General features: G+C 49.5%; 1 protein-coding gene across 1 annotated transcript in view; it reads right to left on the bottom strand.

Annotated features, from left to right (window-relative positions):
- LRIG1 (leucine rich repeats and immunoglobulin like domains 1) overlaps nt 1-14,832 on the bottom strand; it is a 120,327-nt gene that overhangs the window by 62,298 nt on the left and 43,197 nt on the right. Inside the window, exon 3 of the mRNA XM_032648473.1 lies at nt 8,609-8,683. Within this exon, the coding sequence (XP_032504364.1) occupies nt 8,609-8,683 (75 nt within the window). The remainder of the gene's footprint in view (nt 1-8,608; nt 8,684-14,832) is intronic.

The raw sequence follows: 14,832 nt of genomic DNA, 5'->3' as shown, positions 1-14,832 counted from the left end.
TCGGATTAGGTGCACACGCTGGCGACGCTTCCCCCGGGGTAAGTGGATTACAGAAGCCACCTGCAGGAAGTGGGAGTGCAGGGGGAGGGGGAGGAAACGGCCTGGCTGGAAGGAGGCTGTGGATATGGGCGGGGGCCAGCTCCTTTCACACGGGAGATTGTGCAATGGACAAAGCAGCTCCGCTTCCCTTCCCCGCGCTGCCGGGTCACACGGCCCTGCCGTGCTTTCAGCACCCACTGCTGGAAGGAGGTACTTCCCTCCAAGACCATCCATGCTGCACCAGCATCCCCATTCCCACTGGGTCTTGGACTCTATTTAAAACTTACACGGTCATCAGAAAAAATGAGACAGAGAAGGGGAAGAAAAAAACCAAACACACAACAAAGGCCAACTCTCAACGACAGACCCTAAGCTACCGAGTTCCCAAAAAAGGCAATGACCTCCGTGACCAAGTTCCTATTGCACGGGTGCGCCCCTCCCTCAGCTCCCCAGACTCCACAGCTGGCATTCCCTTCCCTTTCGCAGCAAATGGTTTGCAGATGGACCGCTCATCTGGCTCCCTTACCACCCCCAGTCTCAAAGAAAGAAGAAAAAAAAAGGAAAGAAAAGAGAGAAGGAAAATGACAAGTCAGGACTGTGTGTAATTTGGCAGGCTCGCCGCGGAGGCCTCAGCGGTTCCTTTCCCAGCGAAAGGCTCCCTGAGACTCGGGGCAAGAGGCAGTCCGCACTACAGAAGTCCTGGGAAGCTTCCGGGACACAGAGCTGCTGTCTTTGTGTACTGGGTTTCCAGTAAACTTTCTATTTTGAAGCTCACTCATGGTGCCCAGAGTCTGATGAGCCTGCGGGTCTGAGAACCAGGGGTCCCGCTCTGCCTTCCAACAGAAGCTTCCTGGCCCTTCAGAGCAGCCTGCCTGTTGACAAAGGGGTAAATGGGGAGCAAACTGGCCTTAAAAGGGAAGCAGCCATGTCCTATGAGCCCTTCTCCCAGCGCTCCTCCAACTGGCCAGCGTGTTGGCCGAGCACCTCACTTGCCCATCTTGCAGGGGGGAGAGAAAGGAGGTATACACCTTACAGGTCACTTTGTCTGGGAACCTCCCCCGTCTTGCACCCCATCAGCGACGGCGGCCAGGAGCCCCTGAGAACTTCCCAGGCCCTGGCTGGTATGACAACTGCCTGCTAACTCATCCTTCTCTGCAACTAGACTGCGAGTCCCTTGAGGGCAGGGACTCTGGCCCGTGGGGCACGTTTGTCTGTCCTGGGCTTCACGTGGAGCGCGCGCTGGCACACATCCCTGTTGGGCCCCCGTCTCAGCTTCCTCCACTTTCCTTTCATTTCTGGCGCTCACCGACAACCAGAAGGTCAGCCTCCCGGGGGCAGAAGGCCAGAAAACAGGAGGTGAGGATCGGGGCCATGACTGGACGCAGGGTGGAGGACAGGTGTGGGCCCCGAGTTCTGATTCCCCCATCAGGGCAGACGAGCATGGCTGTGCTCACCTTCTAGATGCTTCGCCTGGAACAAAGCAGCACCTTTCAAGTCTCAGTCGAGGGTAAAGTTGTATCTGATAACAGTGACTGATAATTAGCAGAAAGGTAAAAGCGGCTCCCGGCAGGGAGGCACAGCTGTAAGCAGAGCTGCTGATACCCGCGTGGAGATGGGTACAGATCTCCTGCCAGAAGAGGCTCCCTGCCTCCCAGGGACTCGTGAAGGTCTGATGGGGAGGCCTACGTGATCGCCAGTCAACAGTCAATTAAGCAGAGACAAATTGATAACAGCCGTGGGCCTCAAACCGCGGCCAGGGACAGAGCCGTGCTGCCCACGCTAGCTCCGAGTCCACTGCCCCCAGCACTTTGCTCGTAAATAAATACCTTAAACAGGGCTTGGAGCCCCACTGTCCCAAAGAAATGCCTGTGCCCATACCGGTGACAAGGGGAATTTGTCTAAATAATTTACTGCCCTCCAAAGGCTCAGCAGCGTGGTTGCTAAGGACACCACCCTGCCCCCCACCACATTACTACAGAAGCTCAGGTAGTGGTTCTCCAAGGGTGGGAGCTTCCCAGACCAGTAGCAACAGCATCACCTAGGAACTTGTGAGCAAAGCAGATTCTTTAGTCACACCTCACCCAGACCTGCCAGATCAGAAACTGGGGCTGGCGCCCAGCCAATCCTGTGGCCCAGAGAGCCTTCCAGGTGATGCTGGTAAATGATCTAGTTTGAGAACCGAACAGGTGATGGAGAGAAGCCATGATTTCCCAAGGGAACGGGTGTGACGTTTTACCCAGAGGAAAGAATCCGTTCACACACACAGAAATCTGGGCAAACGAGGCAGAAAGTGAGCACGTCTCTGAAGACACAGAAGAGAGGAACCGAAGCCCCCGGTTTACATCTATTTTCCTGTTGTGCTGCTTTCTGACTAGGGCCCTGGCTTCCCTTTAGCATCTGGGATCTGAACCGGCTACAGGCTGCTCAGGGAACACGGAGATTCATTCACACTTGACTTGGGGCCTTTTAAACACAGCTTTGTTCACAGTTTCTCCCTAAAGCGTTTCAGTCACTACTGACTCCACGATCCTGATGAGAGTGTGTCCAAAGGCCTGCAGCGAATAAGATGTCAACGGCCCAGATGGGGTTTACTTTTACACCAACGCCCAAGCTGACTGGCCTTCCTTCACCAGCTAGACTAACCTGGGTTCCTACTGGAGGACGCCGCTCAGAAGCAGGATGCAGAAAGAACTGCCCGTTGCCACATTTTCTATTAAACTTGATTAAGTCCACTCTTAACCTGATGATTCGTGGATGGTCCAGCAAATTCCCCCACAGGAAGGACGGACAATCCTTACCTTGGGGAGAGTTTCGACGTCCACCTCCCCTTGTACACACACTTGTAGTCCCCATAGGTCCACCTTTGTATCAGGACGTAAAGAGCTCCACCGTCCAAGGTTACCACTCAACTTTGTAAGACCACGCACACACGCGCACACACACACGTTTTAGCAATGCTAGGTGACTATTCATTACTCAGTTTAATTTCACCTGAAAATTAACAGTCTCAGCTCGGGTCCTGAAGCCCAACCTAATTTTCTGAAGTTGAGTTCGGGGCCCCTTTATCCCTGGCTGGGCCCTCGGGGAAATGGATTCCTCTCCCCATTCCCGAGAGGCTGCCCAGATCCTCACTGCCTCCTGCTAAGGCTCACGCTTCTTTTTTTTTTTTTTTTTTGTGGTACACGGGCCTCTCACTGTTGTGGCCTCTCCCGTTGCGGAGCACAGGCTGCGGACGCGCAGGCTCAGCGGCCATGGCTCATGGGCCCAGCCGCTCCGCGGCATGTGGGATCTTCCCGGACCGGGGCACGAACCCGTGTCCCCTGCATCGGCAGGCGGACTCTCAACCACTGCGCCACCAGGGCAGCCCTAAGGCTCACTCTTTAATTACGCTTTAATGTGAATTGATCTTCCCATTAATGAGCCTGTAAAAAAGACTGATCTGGCCCTTTTTTTCTAGAGGGTATGCTAGGCACACGGAGAGTTAAATACTGCTGTTGATTTTACTTCCCCAGCAGACCCAGCCCAGAAGAGCTCCCTCCATCCCTCCCGGCCTCGCCTTGTGCTCCCTCAGCAGCACCCACTTAACTGGCTCCCAGTGGGGTCACAGACGGGACAGCAGGTTTCATTCCTTCCAGGTTTTATTCTCCGGAAGTTACCATAAAGCGATGTTAAATACGCCATCCCTTTGATTGCATCAGTTTTTCTTCAGCTAAGAGGTCACAGCAAAATACATAACCACATAGTTCAACCCGCCTCTGATGTTTTCATTTAAATTTTTCATATTCTAAGTCTTCCAGGTACTTTGCTAACAGGAGAGAAAGATACTTTTCTCAAAAGAAAAAAAAAAAAGATGAGTTTTCAAATTACTGGTTGCCAGGAAGCTGGGAGGACGGGGATAGGAGAAGTGACGGCTTCAGGGGTAGGGGGTTTGTACTGGGGATGATGGCAACGTTCTGAAATTCGACAGCATTGAGGGGTGCACAACACTGAGGAGGTACTAAAGGTTTCTGACCATACACTTTAAATCCGATAAAACAGTGTTTTATGTTATGTTAGTTTTCTCTCGATAAAAAAAAATATAGGGGCTTCCCTGTTGGCGCAGTGGTTGAGAATCTGCCTGCTAATGCAGGGGACACGGGTTTGAGCCCTGGTCTGGGAAGACCCCACATGCCGCGGAGCAACTAGGCCCATGCACCACAACTACTGAGACTGCGTGTCTGGAGCCTGTGCTCCGCAACAAGAGAGGCCGCGATAGTGAGAGGCCCGCACACCACGATGAAGAGTGGTCCCCGCTTGCCACAACTAGAGAAAGCCCTAGCACAGAAACGAAGACCCAACACAGCCCTAAATAAATAAATTAACTAATTAATTAAGAAAAAAAAAAAGTAAATCTTATTTTCAAAAAAAAAATATATATATATATAGTTTTCAGAAAAGTTTTTTTCCCCCCCCAAGATTCGAAGTAAAAGGTATTTTGATGTGTTTTCAAATGCAACATAGAACCTAAGAATTTTAACAGCACAACGACAAAGTCACAGGTAATTGTGTGCACGGAATCTTAGCCTAGATCTCCTACCTGATCAAGGCCACAGCTTGGGGGAGAGGGAGCGGCAAGGCATGGGTAGGGGACAGGGTCCAAAACACACCACCAACTGGAAAAGAAGTTACGTGAACAAAGCCAAGGGCCATATGGGAAACATGCTACAGCTAATACCCCTGAGACAAAGCTGCTGTGCTTTTAAAACTAAAGTCGATTTTACAGCAAGCTTTTTATTCCTAGGAGTGAAAAAAAAAACGCAACCATTTCCACTGGAACCAATCTCCTCAGTGATACAAGTGCAGTAACACCACAGGAAAACTGGAAATTTTTCTTCCCCAGAAACATCACTTACGCATCTTATGCATCACACGAAATTACTGTTGCTGTGGGAATCGTAACTTGAGTTTCCTGGACTTGGAATTAGAAAAAAAAAAAAAAATCTCAAATGTGAAAATCTACCAGCAGATTCTGTCCCTGTTGAACGAAAGTCTGTTTCTTTTTCAGAGAACTGTTTTATCAAATTTAGCTCCCTCGCTCCAACCCAATCCTATTAAAAGCTTTCCTCGAGTTTAATGCTTTTTGGTTATTAAGGACAAATGGCTTTGGCGTTATCTACCGAACGCGATGCAAATAAAAATCCGCTCTTTGACAAATACTTTAATTGAATTTGATTCCTTTAATCAGAAAGTATTAACCAACTGAAATTTTCCTGAAGGACTCCAGTTCCCCAAACTCTAGAAAACTCTGTTTTGAGGCCCTGATAGTAAAGCCGGACTTGAAACAAACCCTTTTCCCACACAAGCCCTCCCAAGTGTGACCTCAGCAAAGAAGGGCACTGGTATCTGGGGGATCAGAACACTGTCTTGTGAGTGAGGAACCAGGGTTACTGACAAGGACACGGGAGACAGGAAACCAAACACAGAGATGAAGAGCCGACTTCTACAGGCAAACAAAATCCAGAGGCAAAAGTCCCTAATTACAGGTGTCTGAGCTGAAAACCACAAAGCTGCTACTTTTGAAAGACGTAAGGCAGCAACAGTGGTTACAGGACAGGGGTATTTCTTTTGTGACATTACTGCCCCAACTCTCAGTTTCTGAGTCACAGAAGGAATATACAAGCTGCAAGTGTACTTTTACCACGTGTTTCAACCCCTTCACTCACCAGATGAGGAAAAAGCACCCTGTCCCACGTCACAACACCATCAGAGACAGCGCTGGATATATGCCTGGTCCCCCCTGTTCCCTGACCCGCCTGCCCACAACCTTGTCCCCAGAAAGCTGTCCCAGCTCCTCTCATTCAGACAGCCTCAGCCATCTGGGCCCTTTGCACATTCTGATTCTTTTTCTCATCCTCCTCCTGCCCACAAAGGGGAGAATCTGGAGACTAAGGGCTACCAGCGTCAACGTTGATGAAGCTAACTGACCAACCACATTTGCAGACATCATGTCAGGAACTTCCCACACGCGATGGCACTGAATCTTTCCGAGGTCACTCTGGGCCCCAACTGCACGGGCACAGAAGGTACTGACTAAATGTTTGTTGAACGTGTGACACCTTTTACCGCTATGGTTCTGAAAAGCCACAAACACACCAGCAAAACATGCTCTTCAAAGCCTGGACGGCTGCAATCACCATGTGGATGGAGATGTGAGAAAATCATGTTCGTTTGTTGCCCGCTCTGCTATTTTCTCCCCTGTCCTTTGCACGCCCCACTCGGGAAATACAGGAAGGCATGAAGGATGAGAGCAAAATTATCTATAATCCTGCTACCCCGATGTCACCCTGCTAGCCTAACTCTGCAGGCACTAGATCCAGGGGTCTAAGATTGGAGAACACAGGCCCCTCAGAGAGAAGGAAGATAAAGACCCTTCAGTGTCTGTACTTTGAGAGAAATCACTGACCAAGTCAGATGGAGACCAGCTTCAGGCCAAAGGTAGTATCTGCCAATACGAACCTGCATTTTCCAAACTGAATCAAAACCAGGAAGGAGTCTTTTTTTTTTTTCCTTTCCTACTTTACATATTTTAATGCTGTCTAATGGAATAGCAGGAACAAGGCCAAGCAGCCCCACTGCTCCTGACACTTCGGCCAAGGAACAGAAATGTATTTTTAGTGAGCAGAGCATGGCCTGATTCAGAGCACCACGGGCCCTCGGGGCAAGGACGGGTCACCTGCCACACTCCTGCCTGCTGTGCCGGGGGGAAGAGACAGGAGCAGTGAACGAGCATTTGGGCCCCGTTTTGGTTCACCTCTCGATTTCGCACCTTACAGGAACTCAGGCAGCCTTGGTTTCCTGTCTGGTAACACAAAGATGTTCTCTCTGGCCCTGGCTTCCCAACCAAGGGGAGGGAAAGCAGTGCTTCTCAAACTTGAACAAGTAGGCAGGTGGCCAGCGGCCCTTGTGAAGGCAGCTTCTGACTCAGCAAGGCTGGGATGACACTTGAGATCCCGCATTTCTAACGAGCTCAGTGCCGATAGGACTCTGCTGGTCCAAGAACCGTCCTTTAAATAGCAAGGAGTTAAAAGCGTCTTCCGGTGCATTGCTCTATACACATACCAGGGATTGACATGTCCCTAACTGGCCTCAGGTAAGGGTGACTCATTTAATTTAACGAGCAATGAGACACTTTCCAGATGCCAGACCCCTCAGGCCAAATGGGTACAAAAAGAGAGTCAGATCCTTGACTGTCCATCTTGGGACAAAGAGCTACGTCCTTTGCGCCAGCATTTCACAGGTACAAGAAGTGACTCACAGACCCTGTGGCCTTAAAGGTGAGATCGTGCCAAGGCCCAAGGGGCCAGGTGACAACTAGCTACCAGCCAGCAGCCCGCCGCCATCTGTCAAACCCCTACTCTGGCTGTGCAGGACGGTAGGAGCGTCATATACATCACACTCGCCTTGAACCTCGGGCTCACTGCCCCCATGTGTACAGCGGGCCAAGAACACATTCTGCAGATGAGGAAAATGAGGTTCAGAGAGGTGAATCTGTCTGTCCGGGACACAAGGCTGGGCCACGATTCTAACCTCCTGCTCCCCAACCCCACAGTGCCTTGAAAAGGGTTGAGCCCGAGACCATGTTTCACAAGGACAGGGCATCTCCGGAACGCAGGGCCTGTGGCCAGCAAAACCCGGAGATCTGAAAGCTGCACCAGCCATCAGACGGATGACTCCTTCCCACCAGGTCCCTCTGCTTGGCTCAGGGTCGACAAGAGATACCCACAGGTGAGCAGACCAGTTATAACACCAGCAAAATCAAAATCAAATAAAAACCAGTGGGGCTGGAGTGGGAACAGGAAATTAGGTGTGAAGAGGGAGGCGCTCTGCTGGGGGAGCTGTCACTAAAATCTGGTCTAGAAAATTGTTGGACTCGTGACTGGTTTATCTGGAAAGACCTCTGGGCGAGTTTTAAACAAGCAAACGCCTCCACCTGACTGCTGAAGAAGTGGGGTAACTCTCAGTTACCTCCCCTTCTTTCTCATTTAACTCTCTTTATACCCTTTTTCATCTCCAGTGTGTTGTCTATAATAATCGACAGGCTGTATGTTGTCTAACACTTGACCATGACAACGAATTCCTTACTTTTATATTGATTTCAGAAGGCTGGTGGTTTTTTTTTTTTTTTTTTTTTAAGCCATGAAAGTGAGTGGAGTCACGTTCCCAAATTCATTACCACAAAGATGAGCCTACTGTCTTATCGTGTACACAGCTTCTTTTAAGTTGGGTTTATTCACTCAAATTGCAGCTTAACTACTAGGACAGAGAAATTTAATTCTATGTACCCCTGGGCATTAAAAAGATAATTTCCCCCCAAATTAGAGATGAGGCAAAACTTCTGGGTTTTAATTCTACACACCCCAAAAGAGCAAGCAAGGCTTTTGTTATAATCATTAGAGCTACATGGAGAAAGGCCCCTTTTTTTTTTTAACCAGTGAGCCCAGAAACACGAGTTGCCCTGCCACCAAATGTCAGCAAGATGATACCATGGCCTCCCCACACAGTCCAGGGTCCCCCAAATGGTACCACTTACAGAAAGAGAGAGAGGATACGAGATGAGGCAGCACCCAGCGACGGTATGGCTGTCAACTCATTGTTATTGAGGTACCTGTAATGACAACAAGAAGAAATGAATCATTCAAATTAAGAGTAAGAAATCACAGACATAAAAGGGAAATAAAAAAAAAAAAAACAGTGCTGAGTTGCCCATGGGAAGACTGCTATGTTGTAATGCTGAATACGAGATAAAGAATTTAAAAGCAAGTTGTCAACGGGAGAGAATTCATGCCAGGTCACAAAAGCCAATTATTTACCACACCCAGAGTTTGTGAACAAACACTCAGGAGATGGCTCCCGTCCTCTAGGAGCTTCCAATCTAGCTCAGAAATCAAGACTAACAGACTGCGAACTGCGAACGACAGCGCCCTCAAGACCCCCAGTGAGAGAACTCCTTGTGGGCTGAAACAGTCAGAAAAGGATCTGGGGAGGAAAGACCGCCCCCTCCTGGTTGTTTTTGTACACATCCCTGACACGGCTCTGCCCTCACCAAAGGGCAACACGCTCGGACCCTGCGCCAAAGACTCGTGCACTCCTGTTGGGTTCCTGGCGCTGGGACACGTGGGCCAACTACTCCAATGCCTCATCTGTACAACAGCAAAGGAGCTGGACTTGGAGATTCTCATCTATTTGAGATTCCAGCTTCTCTGAACTCTGATGAAGTCTCCAGACACGTTTCCCAGGAATATATCCGTATAACGGATATATACACACACACTTTTGCATGCAGACAACTGGAAAATCCTCCTCAGACCACAGATGCTTCCCAAGCTCCCTTCCCGCTCGAATATTCTAAATCTGTACTTCCATAGTTCATGACTCTTAATGGAAGGGGAAGCCCGAGAACCAGAACACAGCTCGCCTGGTCCGCCCCCACAGGCTCCGGAATCTGGCCTCCTTACATGGACATGTATTTCCAAATCTGAGAAGAGAATCGAAAATCAGGCTTGCAAAGTGAGTGCAAAAATCCTTAGGAAAGCCAAAGCAGCGCTCAGGCTTTTTGCCGGGTGATGGGCTGGAAAGAAACTGTATCTGGGATGCAGAATCAAGGATAAAGCTAGGTTATCTTACTCTCATTTTTGCAGAGTATGTCTTACACAGAGCATCTTGTTATGGTTTGAAGACAAGGCCACTGAAATGACAGCTGTATTCATACAAGTTTACAGCTAGTGTTTGCTTGAATAGAATAATCTGGTTGTCTGCCATCTTTTATAGACATGAATAGGATTAAAAAAAGGGAAAAGGCCTTGAATTATCCCATTTGCCTTCTTCAGTGCCAAAGCTATTTAGATATGAAGCTTGGCAATTACTGGGCTGAGGGACACAGCATGTCTGTTTCAATAGCTTCATGACTGAAGCATCTGGCAGAGAGAAAGCAGATCCATACCACGCGGCAAATCCCTTCTCCACTTAAAGGGCCCTTGTTTGTGTGTTGAAGGAGACAATTAATTACTTTAACAGTCTCTTATCTGACTGCCCCCTAAATCAGATTGCTTCTCCTTCACCTTTTATCTCTCCACCCCTGCTGCGATCTGTTTCCTATCTCAGTACAGGGATGCTGAAAACTCTCCATCAGTATGAATCTCTACTAATAAATCTTCACAGTACCGTAAATGCACATGTTACTAGAAGACAGCCTCAGATCTTATCAGAGCAAGGGAAACTAAGGTCAGGGGCCTGTTGCCAAGAAGGCAGCTTGCTTAAGAACTCTTCATTTCTTACAGATTTACTCTCCAACACAGATGTAGGGGGGTCATAATAATAATAGCGGCAGCTAACTTACTGAGGGCTTATTATGCGCCAGGTACGACTCTAAGAGCCTTTCAGTACACTGACGAGTCTTTAGAGCCCTACAAGGCAGGCCCCATGAACAATGTCATTGTACCAATGGGGAAACTGAATCACTAAGATGTTAAGTAATTTGCCCAAGGTCACCAGTAGTAAAAGGCAGTGGCCCTGTGTGTCTAGCCCCAAAGTTTAGGTTCTTAACCATTACCTCTACTTATTTATAGCGACAGTAGCAACTCTACAGTATTATGTCACTGCATCGCTACACCTCTGAGGTTGGAACCAGGTACTAGTACTGTTCCCCACCTTACAGGTAAGTTCTCTAAATTTCAAATCAAAGGAGAGCCACAAGCGAAAAGGCCAGCAGGCAGAAAGCCGGTAATTCCTTGGGTAACGTGGTAACTGCACTGCAGTTGCTTAGGACTGGACTTGATTTTAAACCCAAAATGAACAGTATGGACTTTACTGCAGGGGAACTCTGGCTGAATGAGCTCGGTCTCAGGCCACCCCTGCTGCACATATGACAAACTGCTCCACCCAATCACACAGAATACTAAATGAACAAGGAGAAGGGGCATCATGGTAATATCTCATATCTTGACCCAAATGCTGGAAGCAGAGTGCGCAGGTGCCGTGGACCAGTGCTGAAGGCGAACAGGACATTTTAGGTCTGGATCAGCAGCCCGGAGTCAACAGGATGAGGCAGAAATCGCACGCTCTGATCTCAGCAGGGCTGCTGGATTTATGAAAAGGTCAGATGGAGCTCAAAGGAGAAGATCTACAAGGCTAGCTTACTTCTGGATCATTTCTACTTAAAAAGAACCACTAGTAAATCTAAGTCAGCTCCACCACGGCTGGCTCTCTCTTTGTTCACTCTGCCCCTTGTTGAAACCAGAACACTACCCTCAGAAGGCAACGGAGGACCAACTCGCACTGAGACACGACCAACTTGCCAGACTGAAATAGAGACCGTCAAAAATAGCACAGCCAGAGCTGGGCGGGGAAGGGCCCTCGGGAAGTTCAGCACAGTCTCCACACGTAAAGACATTGTCGGAATTTAGGATTGTGTTTGATGAAATCTTCTGAATATCTCGGGCTGTGCAATCTTCCCCCACTTCAGACTCCCCCCCAAACTTGCTTCCATCCAAGGCCCTAAAAATCCTTCTAAAATATCTGGCTTCTATAACTGAAACTCTTCCTGATGATTCAGGACCGAGAAGTGCTCCAGCAGCATCAGACCTCGAATTGTGGCCCAACCCTGCAGCTGGAAAAGGTGTGAAAAAGATATGGGGGTGGGGGCGGGGGCCCCCCCTGGGCAGACGTGGAGGTGGGCCTTTCCCACCCTCCTGGGCCCCCTCAGCTCTCTCTGAAACTCCCATTTACGTCCTCGACTTGGTTTATAGGAAGCTTTTACATTCTGCAAGATGCAAAATGTTAAAAAAAGGATGTTTCTGAGGACTTTCATTACTATGACTGCCTCAATCGAATTAGGCATCAAGAAACAACGAAAAACAAACCCACGGGTCATTCTGACTTACAGTGCTTTCTGGTTTTTACAAAATTTTTGGCCATATTTATTTATATACGGATAGCTGAGAAAAGCACACAGTAAAATTTCAAACTGTTTCAAAAAAAGAACACCAGGAATACATATTGAAATATACAGCTTCCTTGCCCTCCAGGCCTCTGGTCGGCCTCCTCCAGCTGCCGGCTACTAGGGATGGACACGTGTTTTTCTTTCACGCAGATGCTTGTGTGTTATACAGACTGTTCGGTACCAGTTTTCCCCTTAGTAATAGATCTTGGAAATCTCCCTAATTCTTTTAACCAGCAGTGGACCGCTCCTCGGCTGGGATGAACGGTATGAATGAACCATAATTTATTTAGCTGATCCGCCAATTCGTAGGCAGTTTGGTTGTTTCCAAACACAAAGGGAACTGCCACTAATAACAGTCAAAGTTGAGCCGGGGGTTGGAACGTCAGTTCGTTTTGTTTCTCAAGCAGGAGAAAGTCGTCAGTAGCAGGTAGGAGTCAGGGCCACTTAATCAATAACTGTTATTAGTGTTTTCAGCTACTTGAGAATAAGGCAGACTACATAACGACTTTGGCAAGACTTATGACATAGTGTGTATACCAGCTGGCCGGATACAGTTATTTTAATATCGTGACATAGGATATAGTTACTTGAAGTCAGCACTTATAAACAACAAGGGCACACGCTTTTCTATGTGCCAGGCTCTGTGCTGAGGGCTTTATGTGCCACGTCTCACTGAATGACATGTCAACCCTCTAAGGAAGGCATTAAATCATCACCTCACCTTAAAAGAAGAAACTGAGGCCCAGTTACAGCAGGGGTTATTTGGAGGGGATTAGCTCAGATTTTTACATCAGACAGACCCGGGTCCATTCAACCCCCAGGCTACCCCTACCGATCGAACGGCCTTTGGCATGTCACTTAACCTCACTGTGCCTTAGCTTCCATCTCCCCAGTATGTGCAAAGTACGAGCACCAACTTCACAGGGTTTTGGCAGGATCTGGCTGAAATCACTAAATCTAACAGCCCAGGAGAGAGCCAGATGTATAGTAAATGCTTAACAGGTGGGGGTAATTCATAGCCAAAAAGCAGTGCCTCACACGACACCCCCTCGGGATTTCACCCCGCCCTTAAACACACCGCACACACGCACACACGGAGGGGGGAGAGCAGAAGCCTGGGACACCAGAGGGTGAGCCATAAATACCCAGAGGCAGGGCACACTCAGCCTTCCTCGCCGCCTTCAGGAACATTTTAGGTCAACAGCCCTGGAAAGCACACGACAGCACCCACATGAAGCATTCCTGGGCCAGGCAGCAGTAACGTGATCCGAGTGCAGTTTTGAAAGAGGCCGGTATAAATAGCCCCTCTTATTAATAGCGGAGCCTCGCCGTCCAGGCCCGCTGGCTGGAAGCCCTCCCTGGTGGGCTTTCCTCGGAGCTGCGGGCAGTGAGGGCCAGGTGGCTTGGCAGCAGGTGCATCCTCGCGTCCTCCGGGGGCCTCCGACGGCTCGCTCTCTCCCTCCCACTGGCCTGCGATGCTCTGTGGTTCCGACCTCCAAAATAAAACCACTGCTAAACCACCGCCCGCTGCTTTGCCAGCCTGTGGTTCCCCTCGCGCTCAGCTTTCCAGACTCGAGTGGCTGTGCAGGGTTTAGGAGGAACTGACAGCTCCCGGGAGACCCAGTTAATTTAGAAGCAATTGTGTGCCGGCTGTGATTTTTTTCTTTGCTTCAATATCCTTCTCCACCTCCCCACCCTGCCCTCCTGACGGCCTCTTTCTGCCTCCGTCATGTATTAAAATTCCCTTCGGGAAAGGCTCCGATCCTTATCAGTGAGAAGTTCCACTGCTCTGGGCCCCTGGGGAATTTGTCTCGTCCATCCCACGGTGTGACATCAGGGACCAGAGGTGGTCACGGTGGTAAAGGTTCAACCTATCGGCCCTCAAGGATTTGTTTCTTAACAAGGCGCCCAGCTCGGGGCGAGGGGCGTGCGCCGTGTGCTTCTGAGAGTAGCAGAAGAGAAGAGAAATAACACACAGGGAACCCTCCCCATGGGCAAGGCTCTGGACATCTGCTCCAATGAATAATTAGTATAATTCGCTAACGCGTCATTATGCCCATGTTCCAGAAGAGGGAAAAGAGGCACAGAGGTAAGTAACTTGTCCAGGGACACAGTCCCCATAAGGGCCAGAACCAGAACTCAAATCCAGGTCTGCTTGCTACCAAATGTGCATTTTCCCCAGTACCCCCTACTGCATCCATAAAGGGCAAGCCCTGTCTTTACAACTCCCACACCCAGGAAGGCAGTGCTGCCATGGAGAGCTTGGGACAGGAGTTAGACTGAGGACTGCAGGCCCAGCTCTCCCATGTACTAGCTGTGCAATTGCAGCCAGGTTCCCAGGCCTCGACTCCTCCAACCGTCTCAAAAAGGCAGAATGTCCATAAGGCGTGGACGGCTTAGCACAGTGGCCAGCTACGCGTGTCAACAATCCTGAGTGCGTTCGCGGGAAAAAGGAGAGAAGGCACACGCAGCAGAGAGAGCGCAGACGAGTGGGTGAGGAGCCTCTTCCTGTCCCTAAATTCAACAGGAGCTCAGGGGAGGGAGAAAAGGCACGCTGGGAGGGGGGGAGGGAGAAAAGGCACGCTGGGAGGGGAGAAGGGAGGCTGGGCTTGGAGGGAGTGTGGGTTTGGACAAGGGGTCTGGAGGAGTTAAGAGGAAATACCCGGTACCTAGAGAGAGAAGACTGGTGCAGGACGAGTGATACAGGAGATAAACACTGCACTTCCTGTCCTTTTAAAATCTTCGGAGGAAGGCTGTGGGTTGAGATGAGGCGGGTATGGGGATTTGGGGCAGTGCAGCTTCAGGGTTAAATGCAC

This window comes from Phocoena sinus, chromosome 11, assembly GCF_008692025.1.
Source record: "Phocoena sinus isolate mPhoSin1 chromosome 11, mPhoSin1.pri, whole genome shotgun sequence".
Taxonomy (NCBI): domain Eukaryota; kingdom Metazoa; phylum Chordata; class Mammalia; order Artiodactyla; family Phocoenidae; genus Phocoena; species Phocoena sinus.
The sequence above is the reverse complement of the archived record's forward strand: the minus strand, read 5'-3'. Positions and strand labels throughout refer to the sequence as shown.